A 20,490-nucleotide genomic window follows, 5' to 3' on the forward strand; every position below is an offset into this window, starting at 1 on the left:
TATTCCGTTTGTTTCAAATGAACATTATTTGACTTTTTAATGCAAAGTCGAGGGAAAGGAGTTCATTTCAATTTCTGACACGATTTTTTATACCTTAATAAAAACTATTCATTTCTTTCAGTGTTGTGCGGTAATGTAAAGCGCACCATTTCATGTCCAGTGCCACGTCTGAGAGTGAAATTTAACATTTTTTTATCTGCTCCGCAGTGTTGCGTAAGTGCCCTGATGTTAGCTGCGATTGGTTGTTTAATGTCTGAACCATGCTGCATATGGCATGTGCCCAAAAACGCAAGGAAGACACCTTACTAACTTTTTATGTAGTTCAGCTGAATAGATTGACTTTCAAAAACATTGTCATCGCAAAGCAGCAACCTACATCACTTGAGACCAATCCGCTCAGATTGTGATTGCGAGCTACTACCTAGCTTCGGTGGATTGCGGCACATGAACGTAATATTGGGAGCAGCCGGGCGATAAGTTCAATCCTAGCACAATGTTTTCTCATGAAAAAGAATGGGAGTACTAAAGGCGAAATATTTTTTCCTTTTTAAAATTTTTTTTTTACAAATAAGAATACACGAGCCCCCAACCTGGCCATTTCTAAAACCTCGCTACGTATATGCGCTTCTTTTATCAGAACACGGTGGCAGCAGAACAGGCACAGACACCTTTTCATTTAGGAAGCCACGGTCTCTATGCACGGTCCGACAATGCGGCATTCTGTAAATGAAGTTTTAAATGATGGAGGTGATAGATATGTTTACGGCAGAGCTTAGATCTCCGTGATAGGCCGGCAGCTCAGTGATAACCACATAGACTGCGTTATTTCCTTCCCATTGCTTGGATAGAGATACAAATGTAGATTCTTGTGAGCATCTGTACTTTAGTCATGAGGAGTGTCAAAAAAGACGCGGTGCCTTGTTCTCTCTCAATATTTTTTTTTTTGTACTCCTACGGCACCAACGCAGCAAACAGGCGCCCAGGTGAGCCTCCTCGCTTGACGTACACTTTTTCTCCATAGTGCACCCGTGGGCTACTGTGGAATTGCTTGAAAAGGTCTATTGCATGGCAACTTCTGCTGCATAGATAAAATATCAAAACGTATTGTTAGGCTAGTTAAAATAAGAGATGCCTACTGCTGTTAGTATTAGGCTTGCACCATTACAATGCTTGTTCAGTCTCATTAGAAAACACATTTCCTCAAAATGAGCATGACTGTTCTAAAATTACATAACAAACCTTAGGCTTTGCAACTTTGAGAATATATTGCCAGGCCAGTGTTCTAACTCTCGGCTATTATATGAACACATTACTAGCTTCCTAATAAATGCACCACTGGAAAAAAAAAAAGTAGTGCAAAAAAGACAGACACAAGAGTGACACGCACACAGCACTGACTTGGAGCAGTTTATTCATGAAGACAGCGCTGTGTGCGTATCACTCGCTCGTGTCGCTGTCTCTTTTGCAGTTTTTTTTTTCTCCAATGGATGACCAATACGCCCAAGCTTCCACCCTAAATGCACCATGAGCAATACCGAACAGCCCCAACGATTACTCTTCTGTTCTGCATCAGATGAAGTTGTACACAAGACATGCCGAGGTTACAAATCCAGTCTCAGCTATATGTGTTTTGGTTGGCTGGTTATCTTTATTTCCATGAAATTCATGGTTGAAAGCAACACGTGGCAGGCCTTGAGGCGTGTACAAGAAGTTAAGGCTGTTTTTATTGAGCGCTAGGTATAGAAACCCACATTATTGCTCTTAGAGGAATGATGCACCGTTTGCCATGTGAGAGCAGTACAGCACTGCCTAGAGGCAGCAGGTAGTGTATTGTAAACGACATCTTCTCTGGCACTACCCTAGTGGGACAGAATGCCAACACATTACTTTATTTTAATGAAAGGTATTCCGTAATGCCCACGCATTTGTGCTGCTCACTTTATCAGAGTGCTTGACAGTGACATGATGTAAATGAAGCGCTGATAAGTGCTTTTTCTGCATGTTTCTTTCCACGCTAGGCAAATAAGTTGGACGCTAAGAAATTTTAATGCAGCAATGGAAGGCAGACACAAGAAAGAATAAACCCACGGGAAATTTGTATTAGTGATGCATCGCTTTGAATGCACAGAGTATGAATTCGCATGAATCTTGAATGCTTGACTGTTACTTCTGTAAATTTGTATTTGTTTGAAGGTGCATGCTGCTCATGCATACCAAAGCATATACAGTGGAATTACGTTAATACGATCCTCATGGGAACTGGAAAATAAAGTATCATCCGAAAATTGTATCATCCAACGTATAATCCAATTAAAGCGTATTATCAGGAAAAGAAAAAGAAACGTATTATGCAGAATCCTATCAACGAGATTCCACTGCATTTCCTTGGTTCCTTTGCTCTTAAGACAAAATTGACAGTGTCTCCCGCATTCTCTTATCAGTCCCATTATATCTAATTTCCTTAGCAATCCTACGACGCCAACTATACTCCATCTCGCAAGTTCGCAGCACTGTGGAAGCTGCAGGACTCCTTCGCCAATAGGAAGGTTAAATGCCCCTTGATATGTGTTCATGCGTGCCGTGTTGTTTGCTCACCGCCATAATAACTGCTAAATAAAATTCATGGTATGCGACATGCATGCGCAAATGTCCTAACATGTCACGTACTGCTGAAACAAAAAAAAATGTACCAAGGAAAGATAAAACTCTCTAATCCTGCTAATAAACAGACAGTTACACCCGGACCTATATTCCACCACGCAAGATTACCTGTGTATGCCTCTTACCTTCGCAAGTGCTGCAAACTACTTGCGAGATGGAGTATAGTTGGTCAACTTCTGCCGATATAAAGTGAAATGGAAATGTAAGCATAGCTGTGACAAATTGAAGAGTGACAACAAGTCTCTTGCTTCTTTAATTTGTGCACTCTTCGCTGCGACAGCAACAAACATCAGGCTGTGCTGCCACCACGCTCAGCAGAGCTCGCAGTACTCCGTCCAGCCGTGGTTAGGTGGGCCGAGTGGAAGTACCCCCACCGAGCGGTCCTTGGATGCGGTGATCAAGTCTGTCGGACTTGGTCAAGGGAACAACTTTTCATGAACAGGCAATGATACTATGCAATGTAGGCTACTGAGTGTGCGGAAGAGATAAGTAGAGAACAAAATGCATCTTTTTTGTGTATGACACTACATCAGGTGAAATCAAGTGTGTGAGCACCCAGTTTCTGAATAGATGATCTGAATCACGCAGATGTACATCGGCAATATTGGGCTTATGCATCAAGCATAAATTTGTATGGTGCCTAAACAATCGTACATTACTTGTCTTGTTCCCAATTCAGATCTTCCTTCACTGTGCAGTTAACAGCTGTTGCTGTAATCTATCCCATCTATATAATCTATTCACACAAGCTGGACTGTGCTTACAGGGTTATATGTTGGCTGCACAGACAAGCAAAATCACAAGGTACAGTATCCATACATTCTTTTTTCACATGCTGAGTCTTGCATAAATAAGAGAACTAGCAGTAGGTGGGAATGGTGAAGAGTGTTTCGTAGCAGATTTTGTAGCAGGAAAAATGACTTGGAGCAGGTTTTGTAGCAGTTGACAATGATTATTGTCATTGGTTGTCAGCCAGACGCTATTCCTGCACATCAAAAATGATTCTAAAGTACCAATGCACATTACTGCGAATATTCTCGAGGAAGATAATCTGCATAAGCAACCACTCACGAGCAAATTATTGTTGTGATGAAACTGATCGACAGAAACGCGCTTAACGTAAGCATGCAAAAAGTGTCTTCAAATCAGGCTTTCCAAGTGTTATGCAAAGCAAAATTCATGCCTAGGAAGCGTGGCTGCTATGCAAGACGAAAAATAATGCGTAAAACAAGCTGGCAAAAAAGTGTCCCCAACTCACGCTTGATTAGCATTACAAGATTAAGAGTGTACAAATCCGCTGTGTTACAAGCACAAAGATAAACGTGACACAGCAAAGCAGCTAACAACATGCAAGGGCGTAAATTTCAGTTTGAGCTGTACATTTCGGCCGTACTGAATGCGAAAAGTGTGTGTCGTCGATTCAGGAACACATCTCCCACCAAGGCCACGCTACCGGTATGAAGTATAAATGTGGGACATGCCTAAAACGCGACGGGCTGAGTGCGCACAACTAGGTCCAACAGGACTTCATCCTAAACTATGCACCAGCAGCAAATATGACACACAAAGTTTCGAAATGGCTGACCACGAACATGCGCGAGCGTGCACTGGATTGGATTAGCTGAGTGACCCTTAAGCCCATTTAGCTGTATGAATGACAGGAGATGCAATGGCACTCTTCACATAAGTTGGTGACGATTGCCACCTGACGTTCACCACCACTCCTCTTCGCTGTGGCCTCCAAGCTTGCACGACACAGCTCGTCCTGGAGCAGCTTTGGAGCAGTGTCTCGCATTTGTAGCATGCATGTAGCAGCTTTAATGGAATGTAGTAGATAGGAGCAATTGTAGCAGCATTCCCACCACTGCACTATGTTTACACGACTCTTCCGCTGGCCTATTTCCACTCGAATTTCACACAGATTTAGCATTTTGCAGTGAGTTCAGTTTAATACTATGTTTGCAAGCATTACTTGCCTGTTCCCAATAAAGCTGGAGCGTATGTCATCCGTAGCCATGGCATTCAAGAAGTGCAAATCTGGATGCAACGGAACGGTGACATCATCTGTCTCATCAATACAGTGAAAGGCTGAAAGGCACGCTCCATTACAGATAAATGGCCCAATCGTTCCGTTTCAGCAAAAGCAATGTTTTTTGAGTGGTGTTGCTACAGACGCACTTTGCTTTACTGTGAACAAAGTAAGCAAGTAATACTCTCAAACGATGCGGTATTGAACTGAGCCCAGTGCAAAATGCTATGTCTGTGAACAAAAATCAGCCAGTGGTTTCGTTGAAGAAGTCATGTGCACCTGGCACTCATATTTATGCATTAATCAGTATGCAGGGCCTGCCATATGATGACAGCCTGCAAAGCAGACATCCTGCCTCTTCATCAAAGGATACAATCATCGTACAGTGACAGATCCATGTCCTGAATGTTCGCTTCGTGCCAGAGCACCTCGCCCAGGAACTTGTGTTGGTCAGGGTAGCGCCGATACCTGCACACAACACACAAGTGAGAAGTGGTCACTGGTGGTGGTGGTGTCTGCTAAATGGGAGGGGGGACCACCTCTTGTGTACACTGCAACTGTCTCGATCAAGATAAACACCTTAACAATCCGAAGGGCAGCTCTCAACACAGTCAACATTCCCAGGTGGTCATCCGCCTCAAAATATTTACCAAGACAAATGCTGCTCAGCTTTGGTGAATTGACAAGCGCTTGCATAATAAGCACAATTTAGCCGCATGTCACAGTCTGGTGACACCTACAAGAAGATGTGGAGAATCCATGAATGCACACTTCCTAAGGCCAACTATAATGAAATTTTATAAAGCTTATAAAGCCCAGTTTCAGATAGTGTAGACGAAACGCAGTCTCCATGTTTGTTCTAAATACAAGTGGACATGTCATGAAAACTTAGCAAAAACTAATTTATTTCGAGCCAAAAGTGAAAAATAAAATGCTACCATTACCACTCGCCAGACATGATGCAGGAACACTGAACGTTGAGAAAAGCGCGCTTGGCATGACCTCCGAGATAAGGCAACACCGGTGGGGTGCTGAAAATCTCCAACCTTATGGTCTCGGATTTGTGTCATATCCACTAACCACCAGGTGCACGTGTCATCTGCTTAGGTGCTGTTTAAAGGCTGTCAACAAGAAAATTTGACAATTACCAGCCCTGAAGCTTTGCCAAGGTTGCTTGAATAGTACTACTTATTTATAACCAATTTAGCTAAAGTAATATTTGCCATAAAGCACGGTCATAGCTGTGCAAATAAAGCTTTGTTGGAAAGAAATCTTCATTACAAGTCTTAGTTCTCCCTTAATAAATCTTGCGTTAATGCTTACTCAAACACAGTACTGCATGTAAATTAAGAAAGTGGAAGCATATGATTGAAGCTAATGCACAATAAGTGCATACCTTCTTGTCTTTCCTTCAACCTTGGCAACCACTGATTCTGTTCACGGGGCCACGGGACTCGTGCGCCTTCTGATGTTTGTCTCCTTTGCACGGTTCTCTTATCTCGACATTCAGATTTTCCGCGTGGCACACACATAGTGGTGGGAGTTGGCCCACAGCTGCGATGGCAGATGGTGCGACTTTTTCAATGCAAGCGCCACCCGATGGTGTGGATGCTACAGTGTGAGAACTTGCTTCCTCTTCTGGCTGTGGCACGGCAGCATACACAGACCAACCGCACGCTCACTTCATGTGCTTCACAAGACCATCCCATGAAAGGCTTTCTATTTGGCTTTTGAGCCGCTGCACCGACGTGGGCAAACATTATTTGCTCGGTATCCTTGCATGGTACGTCAAACATCCTCAACTGGGCGCTTGACGTACTCAATTCCTCAAGCATGTGTTGATTGAGGAACTATCCCGTGTATGTATTTCGGCTAGCTGGCTTATTGTATAGGAGGTAAAATGTATGCTCTTTCTGTGTTTGCACTACTGTGTTGTTGAATTACTTTGTTACCAAGAGCACTTGAAACCCCACAATGTTCAACATAAAGGTACGCATCAGCATGAATGCTTATGTTTCAATAAAACTGTTACTGCTCAATATTAAAGAACAAACAGCACATTCTATGCTGTTCTTAGTAGACACATGATGACTGTGACAGATGGACTACTATTCACAAGACGTGCCTTCAACATGTTCTGGCTCTCCGACAAATTCGCCAGTCAAACGGCACAACTTCCCAGTATTCATATGCATACAAAGTACCACCGCGCCATTTTTCCATCTAGGTAGTCACACGAAGTCACATCAACATACAACACAAAAACACTTTTGTTATATCCGATATTCGCAATAAACATGTAGTTGTTACATGCCGATATGGTCAAGAAATATTTTAGATTTAGTTTGTTGTGTTTGATAACTCATTATACAGTCCACTTCCTTTAATTCGACCCTGACGGGACCGACGAAATAGATCGAATTATCCAGCGGGTCCAATTAAACACGATGCAGGAAAAATGCCAGAAAGTTAACTGCCGATTCATTTGGCAGTATTTACCCGATTATAACATGCCTCCAAATCAAACGCACGCCCACTTTCTACATGTCCAAACTAGTAAACTAACTTAGATATACATTAAAGCTTCTAAACAATGTTGAAATATAATGTGCACCCAATTTATTAACAAGAAAAATTATTGCACAGTGGTGGCTGGTTTCCTAAAGTTAGCTTTGCCACCTGGAATTATTAAAACTTAGATTTGCCGCAATACATCCATGTTATGCAGCAAAACATGCAAACATCGTGAAGGCAGTTTTGGTTTCATGTCCACGTGCACCGTGCAGGCAATTTTCGGCCCAACTTTCTTTTTAAAAGAAGGCGTGCATTAGAATCGGGTAAATACCGTAATCAAACATTGTGAGCTGTGGTTATTGCTTGAAAATCTTCCTAGGACGAGCCGAAAATGGCCATTTTCGACAAGACAAGAGATTTTCCTGACTGGTCAAATTCGAATTACCCGGTGAATACCAATTTTAGAATAGAAATAACGAAAGTTTGAGCTCATAGAAATGCATGGGCGCCAGCCGGGATTGAATTACCCAAAAAATCAGATTAACGGAAATCTACTGTATCAGTGCGAGACAGGTGGGCTACCCTCTGCAATTGGCAATGTGAGTTAATTTTTATTCCGCTGCAAAATGAAGACCTCTCCCAGGAACTCTTGTCACGATGCCAACTGGAACGAAATTTCATTTTGGCTAAATTGGTTATAAGTAGAATGAATACTATCCAAAAAATCCTCGCAGGGCTGGTAATTGTCTCGTTTTCTTATTAACAGCCATTAAACAGCACCAAAGCAGACAATGTGCGTGCGCACCTGGCGGTTGGTGGACATGGCGCAGATAACAGACCATTGCCTCCAAGATTTTCAGCATGGCGCGGCACCGCCTAATCTCAGAGGTCACGCCAAGAAACCACACTAGCTCTTAACATTCTAGGTTATCTGTCATTTCCCATGGTGTTTGTTTTCCAGTTCCAGTATCGAAAATGTCTATTCTTGCAAGCTTTTCATGAAGAATCCACTCATACTTCAAATATTGTGTTTTGCAGGGAGACTACTCTGTATCTAAGCTATCTGAAATGACCTTTTACACAGTCCAAAATTCGGTGGCAGTTGGCTTTTAAATCGGTCTCTCTCTAAATATACTCGTCCATCTTCCAGCTCTTGTTGCTTCTGCCACTAGTACTTGGGTCTATTCGAAACATCCAGCCACATTTACAGGAACAGTTTAATAGGTACACTGTGAAAATGCCACCTCACCTCCTGACAATGCCGCCGTTACAGGCAGTGTATAGCAGGCCTCCGTTTGAGGTGTACCGAAGCTTCCACACGGAATTTTTGCCATGTTCGCACAGCCTCTCTTGGACTCCGATGTCTGGCACGTATCCCGATACTGTGTCACCCCCTACCAGCAACACACCTGCACAACACAATGGCAGAAGGCTTAAAAAAAAAAAGCATTCACACTGATAGCTACAGCACCACAGGCTGCAGACCACTAAGCAAAATAAGTAGTAATAAACATAAGGTTAGGTAAATCAAACAGGGTAACATAAACACCTCTTTGAAGTCGGAAATTAGCCCAAATATATATCTCCATGTTCTTTTGCTCCAGGTTGGTGTATAGCATTTATTCTTGCTTGATTGGACTCCTGCATTATCCTTGATTGATTTGGCCTTTGCCACAATCACTAAGAACATGTAGTGAAATGTTTTTTCTCATTTTCTCATGACAGCATTTTTGATGGTGTCACAGTCCTGGCGCGATGATATCTCTGGTTCCTAATTATCCTATCGCAATAATTTTTTCTGTCAGAAAGGTAGAAAATTAGAGAGTGCAGTAGGCCTATAATATGAACAAATAATATTACAGAAATTTTCAATAAGTAATAATTTGTCCTGGGGTGTTATTATGGGTTCTTGCTTTAAAAGTTCATAACTACAGAAAGTTGAGCAAGTTGGTAGGGATTCATCATGAAAGATGCGTTTAAAAGTTTGTCATGCTCTCACTTGATATAAAATTGGCTTAGAACACTATTATTGCTGTTTTGCACTCTTTGTTGGTTCCTGATCATTTTTGCATGTCAATCTTTATTACACCACATATAGTTTAGTAAATAGCTCACCTCCAAGCAAGTTATGTTAAGATACTGAAAATTTGTAATTTATAAAACATTATTTACTCTGCAAGAAAACTGAATGTATATCTTAAATTAGCACATTAAAATGCACAATTTCAGCGAGTTTCATCAAATTCTACCCAGAAATAGAAAATAATTTTGAAGTGCAGAGTCCCCCTTAACAAAGTATACTGCAGGCAAAGTACAGAAGTATATTGAACAATATATTTTCATTTCACATGCAAGCAGGACAGGTTCAGAGGAAGATAGAGAGGGGCACAGCAGGCTTTGGTAGCTCTTCAGTTACCCTGTTGCCACTGCCCCCCCCCCCCCCCCCCCCAGTTGTAAGTGAAACATGTTGCACCTAGACATTAAGTTGCGATTGAAGGTAATGATGTGATCTGCGAGATAACCCATTGCAGAACCCCTGAATACAAAAACGGTAGCACTCACTGCGGAAGCCATCTTCGGCTGCCGAACCATAGGCCTCTGGTGTAGCTGCCACCGAGTTCGCCCCGTGGCCCACTTCGAATCCGTGCAAGTACCGGCCGTCCAACGTGGTCACCTGGATGAAACAGGGGAGAGGAGCAATGTTCACTCCTTTGTGCACCATGTGAGGGTGCCGCTTTTCATGTCACTATTCTATGTGTACAATTGCATAGAACTACCAGATGACAGCATCGGTTCTATGGTGGCTGATTGATACAACCGGCTCTGTTACAGGCATTGGTACAAGGTACAAGGTAGATAGAGGAGTTTTGATGAAGAGAAAGAAGACTAAGGAGATGTATACAAAAATGCTAGAATGAAAATCATGTATAGCATACCTGATTAGCTCGAGCAGACTGGGTGACTATTTCTCACCGCACCGTTTCAAAGGGGATGCCAATAAACAATCATCACCGTCATAATGTTCCTTCAGGACCCTTTTCGGAAATAAAGTTTCACCACCACCACCACCACCATAATAATGTTCATGCCCCCCTACATGAAAGAAACTTCCAAGGAGCAAAAATTTCATGTGCTTCCGTTAAGAAATTCCTTGCAACAGCTACACAAAACTTCAGTGTTTGATTAGTAACATGCAGATGACAGTAAAATTTAATAAGAAAGGTCATTTTACCATCAAAATGTAAGTCGTACATACAGACTTGGGTGTGCAAGTTTTCTGTGTCCAACAGTGTTCTAACAGAGGTTTTTAAAAACTGGATTGAATACAGATCAAACACACCAAATAGAATACAAATCAAACAGAAATGGTACCCAACCGAGCATGAACTGCATAGTAGCTTTAAACAACCTTTTTAGCGGTTTCTGGGCATGGTGCAAGCCTTTCTGATATTTGTGGAATTGTGCCAGTTGGTTCTTAAAAATTCCATTCTGGAGTCTTACGTGCCAAAACCACAATCTGATTATGAGGCATGCCATAGTGGGGGACTCCAGATTACAGTGGAATCTCGATGATACGATCACGGCTAATACAAATTTCCGGATGATACGAATTTTTCTGTGGTCCCGGCTGAGCCCCATTACTTTGCAACGTGCTAGAGAATGGTTGTTACGAATCGATTTTCGACCCACGTCGGTTGATACGAATAAACGGCGCCCCACCGACGGCCGCGAAAAAGAACAGCGTGCAGTCACGCGCTTTCTCCCTTTCTCTTTTGGTGCGGAGGCGCGGATGCGGCGGCGGACAGCGCGGAGGCCGCGACTGGGTGCGAAGAGTTTGACGCGGTGGCTCTTTTCTTGCTGTTGTGCGCGGCCGCCGCAGCGATCGCAGATTCGTGCAGTCTATCGCTTCAACGGAAACTGAGCGGCGTAAGCACTGCGCATACAAAAGTCAGAGCCGTGTGGCAATTGCTTTCAAGATACGGTGCGCGCGACAACCCCGACAGCCGGCACAGGCGCAAAGTACAAGAACGCATTTGTTGGCAGAGTAGAAGCCGCCCCCCCCCCACCTCCCTGCCTCCCTCCTGCGCTACCTTCCCGCTTTGCTCCTTTCGGTGGGAGATTGCGCCGCCAGTTACCCTTGCGCCCGGTTGCAAGATACGCATTTGGTACCCCGCAGCACAGCGTCGCCCCCCCCCCCTCCCTACCTCCCATACCCCCCCCCCCGGCCTTTCGCGCGACGGAAGCAGGGCCAGGCTCGACTGGAGCGCCTGGCCGTGACGGAAGTCGCGTGTGCTCTCTGCTGTGCGTTTGCTCTCCGTGCGTGAAGGCGCCCGTCCCCCGTGCGAAAGGCGCACTTTCACTCGCACATACGGCGCGCGGTGACGATTATATCGCCCTTGGACTCATGCTCCACGTCTCATGCTCCTCCTCCGCATCTCCTTTATTGATTTCCTCTCCCGTCGGTGGGCGCACCTCGTTGAGAAGCGTGCTCGCTACCGCCCTTGTCGGCGAGATGTTCCAGCGGAAGCCGCATTATAACCGGTATTTCGTCTCGCGCGGCTGCACTGTAAGCGGTATGCGTATACATGGAGTTCTATGGGAGGGTAAATGGGAGTCGGAAAAGGCCGCGTTGTATCCACTTCTGCACTATAAACAGTTACATTATAAGTGATCTATACTGTAAATGCTTTTTACGTGCACGTGCCTGAGTGAGTTCACCTCCGACTCTTCAATTTAGCTAGCTTTAATTGTGTTTCCATGATACGAATTTCGGCTAATACGAATATTTTTCGTGACCCCGTGAGATTCGTATCATCGAGATTTCACTGTAATTTTGACCACCTGAGGTTCTTTACCGTCTACCCAATGCACAGTACATGGGCATCTTTGCATTTTACCCCAAGAAAATAAAACAAGGGTGCAATCAGCACTCGTGTTTCCAGGTGGTCTCCCTCATAACCCAAGTACTGACAGAGTCCAATGCTGCTTACCTTCAGCTCTGTGTTTCGGTTAATCAATTACGAGTTGAAGAGGCTGATATTTGTACAATTGTGCTCGTTTGTTTTGTATTTATGGCCCACCAATTTGCAATTCAGAGGGGAGATAATTCCTCATTTCGTTGAAATCTCCTTGTCAATCATTGCTACGTCGGTGTGTACTATTAAATATCTGTCTGAAATTGTGAATACTAACTGTTTGATTTGAGTACCAAACTTAATAGCAAGATATTTGATTTTTCATTCAAAATTGTTTACTGTTCATATGCCCCTGCCAGATGTAATTACCCATTGTTGATAGTTGCAGATTAGAAAAACGCTGGAACACTTTTTTTTAACAAGATAAGAAAACAGTCACGTTCTGAAGACAATGCTACCATGAACATGTAGCAGAGAGAGCCTACAGTCTAGTAGATAGATTTTTTTTTTTTTCCTGGGGCTTTTGAGGTCACTTCCCTTTTGACACTGTCAACAACATCATAACCAGCATGACAGCTCACAGTTGCCAGTCATTGGCCAATTGTTTACGACCACAAATTACTCCGGAGCGAAAGCATTGCTGTTGGTGCCACACCATCTGAGAGAGAACATTGTGTTGAGGGGGAAGGGAGAAAGTAATTATTGCACTCCTTATGTGCCCGTTCTTATTAGGCCATTTTAAAAAATTCTACGAAATATATTCGTTGGAAGGCATGGCATTCACTTCAGTGTGTGTTCTCAGTTTTGAAGGAGAGGTGTGGCAGGGCCCCTTTGACAGCAACAGCCATGTGCTCAGCTCACCTTGCAGACACCATCAGCAGAGAGTGACAGCACTGTGCTCTGGTGACTACGCACAAACGGCCAGCTACTGTGCAGGAACAGCAGGTCCCGGATGGCATTATCGTGCAGCTGCAAACCAAGCAGTAGTTATCTGTTAGGCACATCGTCTCTTGTTACAGGAGTAGGGAGACCCAAAATATTCCTTGTATTTGCACTGTGTAAGATTTCTATCATCATCAGCCTATATTTGTCTACTGCAGGACGAAGGCCTCTCCCTGCGATCTCCAATTACCCCTGTCTTGCGCTAGCTGATTTCAACTTGCACCTGCAAATTTCGTAACTTCATCACTCCACCTAGCTGTCTGCTGTCCTCGACTGCACTTCGATTCTCTTGGTATCCATTCTGTAACTCTAACGGTCCACCGGTTATCCATCCTACGCATTACATATTTATCATTTATAGTGTCATTTATTCATCTATATCGTCCCAATGTGATGATATGATTAGCTATTGTCACATTGTGATGATATTACATCACAAGTCAATATTAATAACAAAGATATCATTGTGACAATATCTTTCCATCGTTGTCCCAATGTGATCATTTAGAATAAAGAAGGACTTACATCATACACAAAGTCGAGTGGCAGTGGCATTCGAAGATCAAACAGAGTCAGCCCCTGCACAGAAAAAAATGGGAGTCATAACAGGCACAGCATTACGGATATTAGCTTTTTCAATCCACTGGTAGTAACTTGCCAAACTGTTAGCCGATTTTTATAGTCTGTCAGCACTCTAACAATCTTCTATTTCTCATCTACTCTTCTGGTCAAATCTTGTACTCCTCATTGTCCGACCTAAAGGAACCGTGAAACAACAGTTAGGACATCAACTAACTTAAATAAATTAAAATTTATGTAACATATGATGAAGGAGGAACAAAAATGAAGCAACTTCTCTTGATCCTCGGATGCTGTTCCTATGCCACATGTCACTCTCTATTTAGCTGTCAATGTAGCAGAAGGACTAGCTATAGAATGAACTAGATCAACAGCAGGGCCTTTTCAAATGACAAGCTGTGAGGCACTGGTTGGTAATGCTCCTCTATCAGGCTGACAATGATGTGGATCTCATCTGCACCTTTCCGTTGGCCGAGCTGCAGACGGCCATGTTAGGGCAGATTGGGTCAGCGGCCAGGCTTGCCCTGTCCTTCGTGTCATAGGCACCTGTAATAGGAGAATGGAGGTGTCAGCTGCGTTGATCTATCTGTCTGTTTACTCACTTACAGTCAAACGTCGAAGAACGAATTATAGGATATAACAAAGTAAATCTAAAATGTTAATTGGTGATATTATAATGTCAGAAATATATGCTTATAACAAATACTGGATATAATGAAGGTATTTTCGTGCAGGAGCCTCCACCACTTACACAACCAAAACATGCCGCATCTGGGATCTGCAGACAGCCCCCCTTCTACCCTTCCCTTTTATCACAAATATATAAAAAGCCACTGATGCTCTGCACCCTTTGAAAACATTTCAATTCATTTATGTTTTCCTTGATTCCAGAAACCATTGGCTTATTTTGTAGCTTAAGTCATATAACAGTAATGTGGCATTTCTGAATAGCAGAAGACCTTTAATATGTGCTACAGCTGAAGGAAGGCAATTTGGCCCCTGTGATCTGTGTTGCAGAAGTTACTGGGAAGAAGTGTCAGTTCAAAATTCCAAATGTGTGGACCTCAGCAAGTCTAGGACAAACTTGCTAATGCAGCAAGACAAGTATGCTGCTTAAAGATGATGAGATGAAACATCCAGTGAAAAAAAAAAAAAAGAAAGAAAGAAAGAAATAGCCTTGCCCTCGGCCACGCAACGCTTGAAACAGCGAAAGCTGGGCAATCGTAGCCCAGCATTTTCCGGAAGTGTGCACGAACTTATCATCTTGTTACTCATGATGATGATAATTTCTTTTCGCGCGTCTCGGACTTACGGCCATCACTGCGCATTGCATAGCGCAGCTTGCAACACCGATACCGCATTCCAGGAGACCCGCTCTGCGAATGTGTTTCTCTCTTGCTCTCATAGCGCACAAAACCTCTTCACCTCGCAGAGCACGAGCATACGAACGCGCCAGCTGTGGACGAAGACGGTGACGCTCGAAGGTAATCATATGGTTCACATAAATGCATGCTCTGCAGGCATGGCTGTATAGCCTAGTGGTTATGATGCTCGCCTTGGGACTGGGGGTACGCGAATTCAAATCCCGCCTCGGCAATAAAGTTTATTTTCTTTTCTTTCTTGGTAGTTTCTTGCTATGTACCACAAATTACGGCTGGCTTAAACAGCTTAAAAAAAAGACAATGTGGTTCCTGCACTGCATAAATATATCACCATTGACTCTTAAAAGCACAGGTGAGACAGAAATGATTCCAGTGTACATGGAAGCTACTAGTAATGCAAGTGTTTCAGAGTTCCTTCAATAACACCTGGTTCCAATATCCTCACAGATCCAGAGACATCAATCAGCTAACAGTGCAGACATACTCCGATCGTCACTTCAATTGTGGTCAAAAGAAACTGGCCACAAGGTCCACAAAATTCCACCACTTCAAGCACAAGAAAGGAGGTTGTGAAAACCTATGCACAGAAGGCAAGGTAAATTAAACAACCCTTTTCAATCAGCAGCTCTTTGCAGCAGGATCTGCCATTTTGAGTACTTTCTCTTTGGTATAGGCAAATGTGACAACAATGCCCTCAAGCAAAGTTCTATCTTGTCACTCACAGGTGGCCTTTCAGTCAGCTTATTCGGGCAGATTTGCATGCAAGGATACCTAAAGTTTATTGCGGAGCTTTAGGAACTGGCATGAACGAAGTACTCTGACATGGTGCTGAGACAGCTGTTAGCGGCCCACGGACATTGCCTTGCTTACATGCAGTTTTGCATGCAAAAAAAGCATCACTCAAACTGAAGCAAAATCTGTTAGTAGGTGACTGTGTTATGTAGTCTCGCTGTCCTTTATGCATCTGAGGAAGGTTCCACCTGATTATGCACACACTGTGAGAAGCTTGCAGACAAATGGCCCACCACAAGACTGTCGAGACCACTAATGCTGAAGCACTATGGTATGATGAAAAAAGGTTTGATCTAAACCATTTACATGCAGCTGTGCAGGCTATGAATGACACTCTAGCCTGATGTCTATGATGTTACAAGTGGCTTGCGTCAGCTGAGCAATGAATGTCATTCAAATGGGTCCTGCAAAAGGCCGCTTGAAGAAAGAAAAAAACACTGCCGCCACTCTCCTCGTTAAAGGTACTCACAATTGTCATAGGTCATAACTTGCTCCCCACGCTCCACATCTATCACAGCCAACCTCCTGGCTGTGGTCGCAGCAAGAATCTGCACAGCAGAAAAGTCACAACAATAATGAGCAGATTTTGCATGCATCTCTTCAAACTGATTTTTCACATTTTTAGGGCTGACAATGTCGCTATGCAGGTTTCCAAGAAAAATAATAAGTGTGATTTAAGCAGATCATTTTGCTTGGGAATACATTCTAACATCGCTGTTCCATTGATAAACAGTGGTCGAAAGAGGTGTCTCAGGCAAGAGCCAATGTTTCGGCATGGAGACCTGTGCCTGTCAGGGCATGACAAAGACAGGTCTTTTTAAAATGTGGGCTCCAGCCATGCCTTGTTTGGCTACTATTAATCACTTAAACCCTTCATCTTCCTATGATATTATGTCTTGTTTGGATCCTCATATCATTAGTGAGAAATTATTAAACACAAATATTTCATGTGATACTGTTTCATGTGCCACTGTTTACCAATTGCAAACTAGACTAATACCCGTGTCACACGGGCGTTTCGAAGGCCTTCCAACCGATGGTCAGTTGACTCAAAGGTCAAGTTCGAGCTGCTACACGAGCGGTTTCGAAGGCCGTCGAGTCAATAGTCTATCGAGTCAACGGAGCACTCTACAACTCTATCGAAATCTCGATGGCCTTTGAGCTACGGAAGCGGAAACAGCACGAACATGCCCTCTCATTCACAGTGTGCTCGTACTCATGGTTAGAAAGAACAAATCAAACGTAAATGCTCTAAAAATTCTGTGAGTGTTATTAATTATTCAATAAAGTATTTTTGCTACTTGATATGTGTGAACTGCACATACTCTCGACAACAGCGACGTGCTTGTGTTCATTCCTTCCTCCATGTACACTCTCCCTCTACTTCATGTGTTGCCGGCTGCCGTCATATCGCTGCCATTTCGCCGTATAAACAAACATAAAAGAAATCATAGTGCTTCTAAGTGTTTTTAATGTTGTTTAACTTTTGGTGACATGAAAACGAAAATAAAGATCTGCAGCGCCACACAATTTTGCGAGAAACGCCTGAACCACTCAACGGCCTTTCAAATGTGCCGTGTAGCAGCGCGACAACTCCTTTGAGTCGATAGAGTTGTGGCGTTTCGAAGGCCGTCGACTGGAAGGCCTTCCAAACGTGCCCGTGTGACACGGGTATAAGATCACTGGGATCGTGTTCCGTATTTCTACAATGCTGTCGCAAATCCCACCACAAATTATGCAATATCCTCACTTACGAAATTTGTTTTCATTGGGAAATGGTACAGTAGACATTTTGGAGCACTGATCTATAAATTCAGATTCACTTAGATTATCTATCAACTCAGATTTATGAAATAGTTCCTTTCGTAAGGCTCTGCCACAAAGATGTGCACAACATACCAAAATGTTAAAATTCAACACTTTATCCAAGCACAAGATAACAGCATGAAATCCCTCTGCACTTACACGTGAGCCGTCACTGGTGAAACGAACTGCATTGATGTTGCGCGTCATTCCCATGGATGCTATCTGGATGTCACAAAGGTAAATCACATAAAATACACACCCTAACATTTTAATTTTACATCACACTCATGACATACATAAAATTATACACTAAGATATGTTAAAGCTGTAACCTAAACTACCTCATGCAAGATTAATTTCCAAGCCCAATTAATCCTTCAATTCAACAGTTCAGGGTATTACTCTGCCACACATATGCATTTCCTCCTCATTCATACAAATATTCTAAGTCAGCTTGAAATAACATGAAACGGCCAAATGAATCACGGACTACACTAAATAATAAGATACACACTGTGAACAAATAGTTATTGTTATAGAAAGATGTGCATCAAACAGTCAGCCACAGCAGTTGAGTGATCCAGTATGTAACTGGAATACAGCAATGACTATTAAATAAGATAACTTCCACATTCATAATGAACTATAGTACTGCTAATCTGAGACTGAATTCAGTTAAAGTAAAGAGACTGGAGTGGAAGAAACGACTGTCAGAAATTAATACTTGCCTGGTAACACATAAGCAGCTCCATATGCTGTGCTGTGTACAGATTGACTTTTCCATCATAGGCACCCGAGCAGAACAAGTACCTGTCCTGTATCAGCAGTAAGAAACATTTAATGAAACAAATCATGTAAGTATGCAGTGAAGACAGTATCAAGCAGTGCAGAACGCCTGGAAGGAGTGTTCCCCTAAGCGAAATATAAAACATTTAAATGTTATATGAGACTCCCTCTTTAAGATCAAAATAATTTACTTGCATTTAATTGTTTTGTTTCCTCGCCATCAACTAACACAAGTTCCTTTATGAAAATGAAAACATGCCATCGCAAAAAAAAAAAAAGAAATGTAATCGTAATGGCTCAGTTATGCAGGAATACTACTGCATGAAAATAAATATTTATGTTTACGTTTCGGAATACTGTCCCTTATTTACTGCTTACTTATAGGGGAACGCAAGTATGAAAGTAGCGGCGTAATTCCAAAGCTGACTGCCGGCATAATTTTGCCTTGCAAACACCGTTGCGCGAACGATCACAGAAAAAAAGAAAGAAATAAAACCAAGAAGAAAGAAGAGGGAGGGGGGGGGGGGGGGGCAAGCTAACAGGTGGGTAGTACCAATACGACGACAAAACGCGACTGCATTGTAGCAATTTCTCTCTCCCCTGGTATTCTCTACCAGCGGGAGTACCTGTACCAGTAAAATGAGGGTACCATTTTTAGTTTACAGAAACAAAATATATTTGTTTACATATTGGCGAAACATAGCGCGCGTCCGACGAAACAAAAGCACCTTAAATCACTTGTCAATGCTACTCAATTATGCAAGTGCGGTAGACAGATTGGGCCAACAGCTTTATAAATCAACTAAACACTGGCACGTTGCTAAATACGCATCGCTGTAAAAGGTACGTGTCAGTTCCTCAAACAGCTGACCCAGCAATCAAGGCGTGCTTACAGGAAACTGGAGTTAGGAACAGCAACGCTAGCATTAACTTACCCGGGGGCTGAACGAGACTCCGCGTACGCTACCTTGGTGGTACCGCAGAAAAACGGGGGAACCCTCCTTTTGCATTGCTGCTCGCCGTGCTAGCGTAGGGGCCCGAGGCCCTTACGTGATCAGACACAACAGCAGCTGACGAATGCCTGCGCGCTCCGTTACAGTCATCTCGATTCGGCCCGAACGACGAGCACACACATCTTCGTTGCACGCGGTCCCAACCAGTCCAGCACAGAGTCGTGGACTCGGCTGCACAGACGCTAGAGCAGCGGAGTAAACGCCTGCGCCATACGGGTTTCATTGCGCCAGCGTCCATCAAGGACTCGCAACCATCGCGTCGAAGGCATCCTCCTCGGCTGCTTGGCGATGCACCGTGCGCTCAGCAACACAGCGATTCGACACTTCAAGTGACACACTTCGGGTGGCACGCTGCTCAACACATGGCGACGAGTCGAAAGCGATCAAGCGTCTTTGATCTGCGCAAAATGCACGACAGCTCGCTCTTCCTGCGACACAAATCACACACAGCAGCAGACATAGCGAAGCGAAGCGCACAGCACAGTGTTTATGGCAATGGGGCTAGCAAACAGGTTCCGAAACCGAAACGCCAACTGCGCCCTCTGAGACCATACGACGACAGGCATCTAGAACACTTGCTACTCCGATCAACGACAATGTTGCCACGAAAAGAGTATGTAGATAAAGGTCCGTGTTGATGAATGATTTTAATTGAGGAGGGAGTTTTTGGTTAGTTCCAGTCTCGCACTATCCCAAGGATCGTTAAACACCTGAGCTACCTGCACTCTCGATGGTACGTGTTCCGTCGTTTCATGGTATTCATGCTAAATATCTGAGGGTTTATTATGATCCCCCCTACCCCCCTTATTTCTTCTTCTTGAGGGATGTCAACAGCGCGGTGTCATCGATCGAGTATTATTCCGATGCGTGCACCGGCCATTCCCAGCAGCAATTATTGACACTCATTCTTTGAAGGGATACTAAAAAGCATCAGTAATGTAGCTTATACTAATTATTAATTGTATTATAACACTATTTTCAATAATATGGCGCAAAAATGTTGATTATGGCAGGTGAAAACGAAGGCCAAACTTCCCCTCTTGAATTTCGCGCCGGAACGTTATCACCAG

The 20,490-nt window shown here is 43.4% G+C and overlaps 1 protein-coding gene across 2 annotated transcripts; it reads right to left on the bottom strand.

The window, feature by feature from the left end:
• Nucleotides 1–2,898: 2,898 nt before the first annotated feature.
• On the bottom strand, nt 2,899–19,910 carry LOC119466243 (uncharacterized). 2 transcript variants are annotated; one of them, XM_049657839.1, is made up of 11 exons: nt 19,343–19,910; nt 18,346–18,436; nt 17,781–17,839; nt 16,285–16,363; nt 14,102–14,187; nt 13,588–13,641; nt 12,982–13,089; nt 9,767–9,878; nt 8,454–8,613; nt 5,064–5,158; nt 2,899–3,064 (listed from the first exon to the last, which is right to left on the bottom strand). In XM_049657839.1, exons 1-11 carry the CDS (start codon nt 19,415–19,417, stop codon nt 2,973–2,975), a joined length of 1,011 nt encoding a protein of 336 aa, XP_049513796.1. In that variant the 5' UTR covers nt 19,418–19,910; the 3' UTR covers nt 2,899–2,972. The 2 variants fall into 2 exon arrangements, with proteins under 2 accessions (XP_049513796.1, XP_037582655.1); XM_037726727.2 differs by having other exon boundaries at nt 17,781–17,843; nt 18,350–18,436; nt 19,343–19,909.
• Between the last annotated feature and the right edge of the window lie 580 nt (nt 19,911–20,490).

The sequence above is a fragment of the Dermacentor silvarum genome, chromosome 10 (genome assembly GCF_013339745.2).
Source record: "Dermacentor silvarum isolate Dsil-2018 chromosome 10, BIME_Dsil_1.4, whole genome shotgun sequence".
In the NCBI taxonomy this organism is placed as follows: Eukaryota; Metazoa; Arthropoda; class Arachnida; order Ixodida; family Ixodidae; genus Dermacentor; species Dermacentor silvarum.

Excerpts from the sequence above, each read along its gene's own strand:
- LOC119466243 (XM_049657839.1), bottom strand. The coding sequence starts at position 19,417 with ATGCAAAAGGAGGGTTCCCCCGTTTTTCTGCGGTACCACCAAGGTAGC. Across the intron at positions 9,879-12,981 it reads CTGCTGATGGTGTCTGCAAG|GTGACCACGTTGGACGGCCG; the intron begins GTGAGCTGAGCA and ends TGTTTCATCCAG. Across the intron at positions 5,159-8,453 it reads AACGGCGGCATTGTCAGGAG|GTATCGGCGCTACCCTGACC; the intron begins GTGAGGTGGCAT and ends TGTTGTGTGCAG.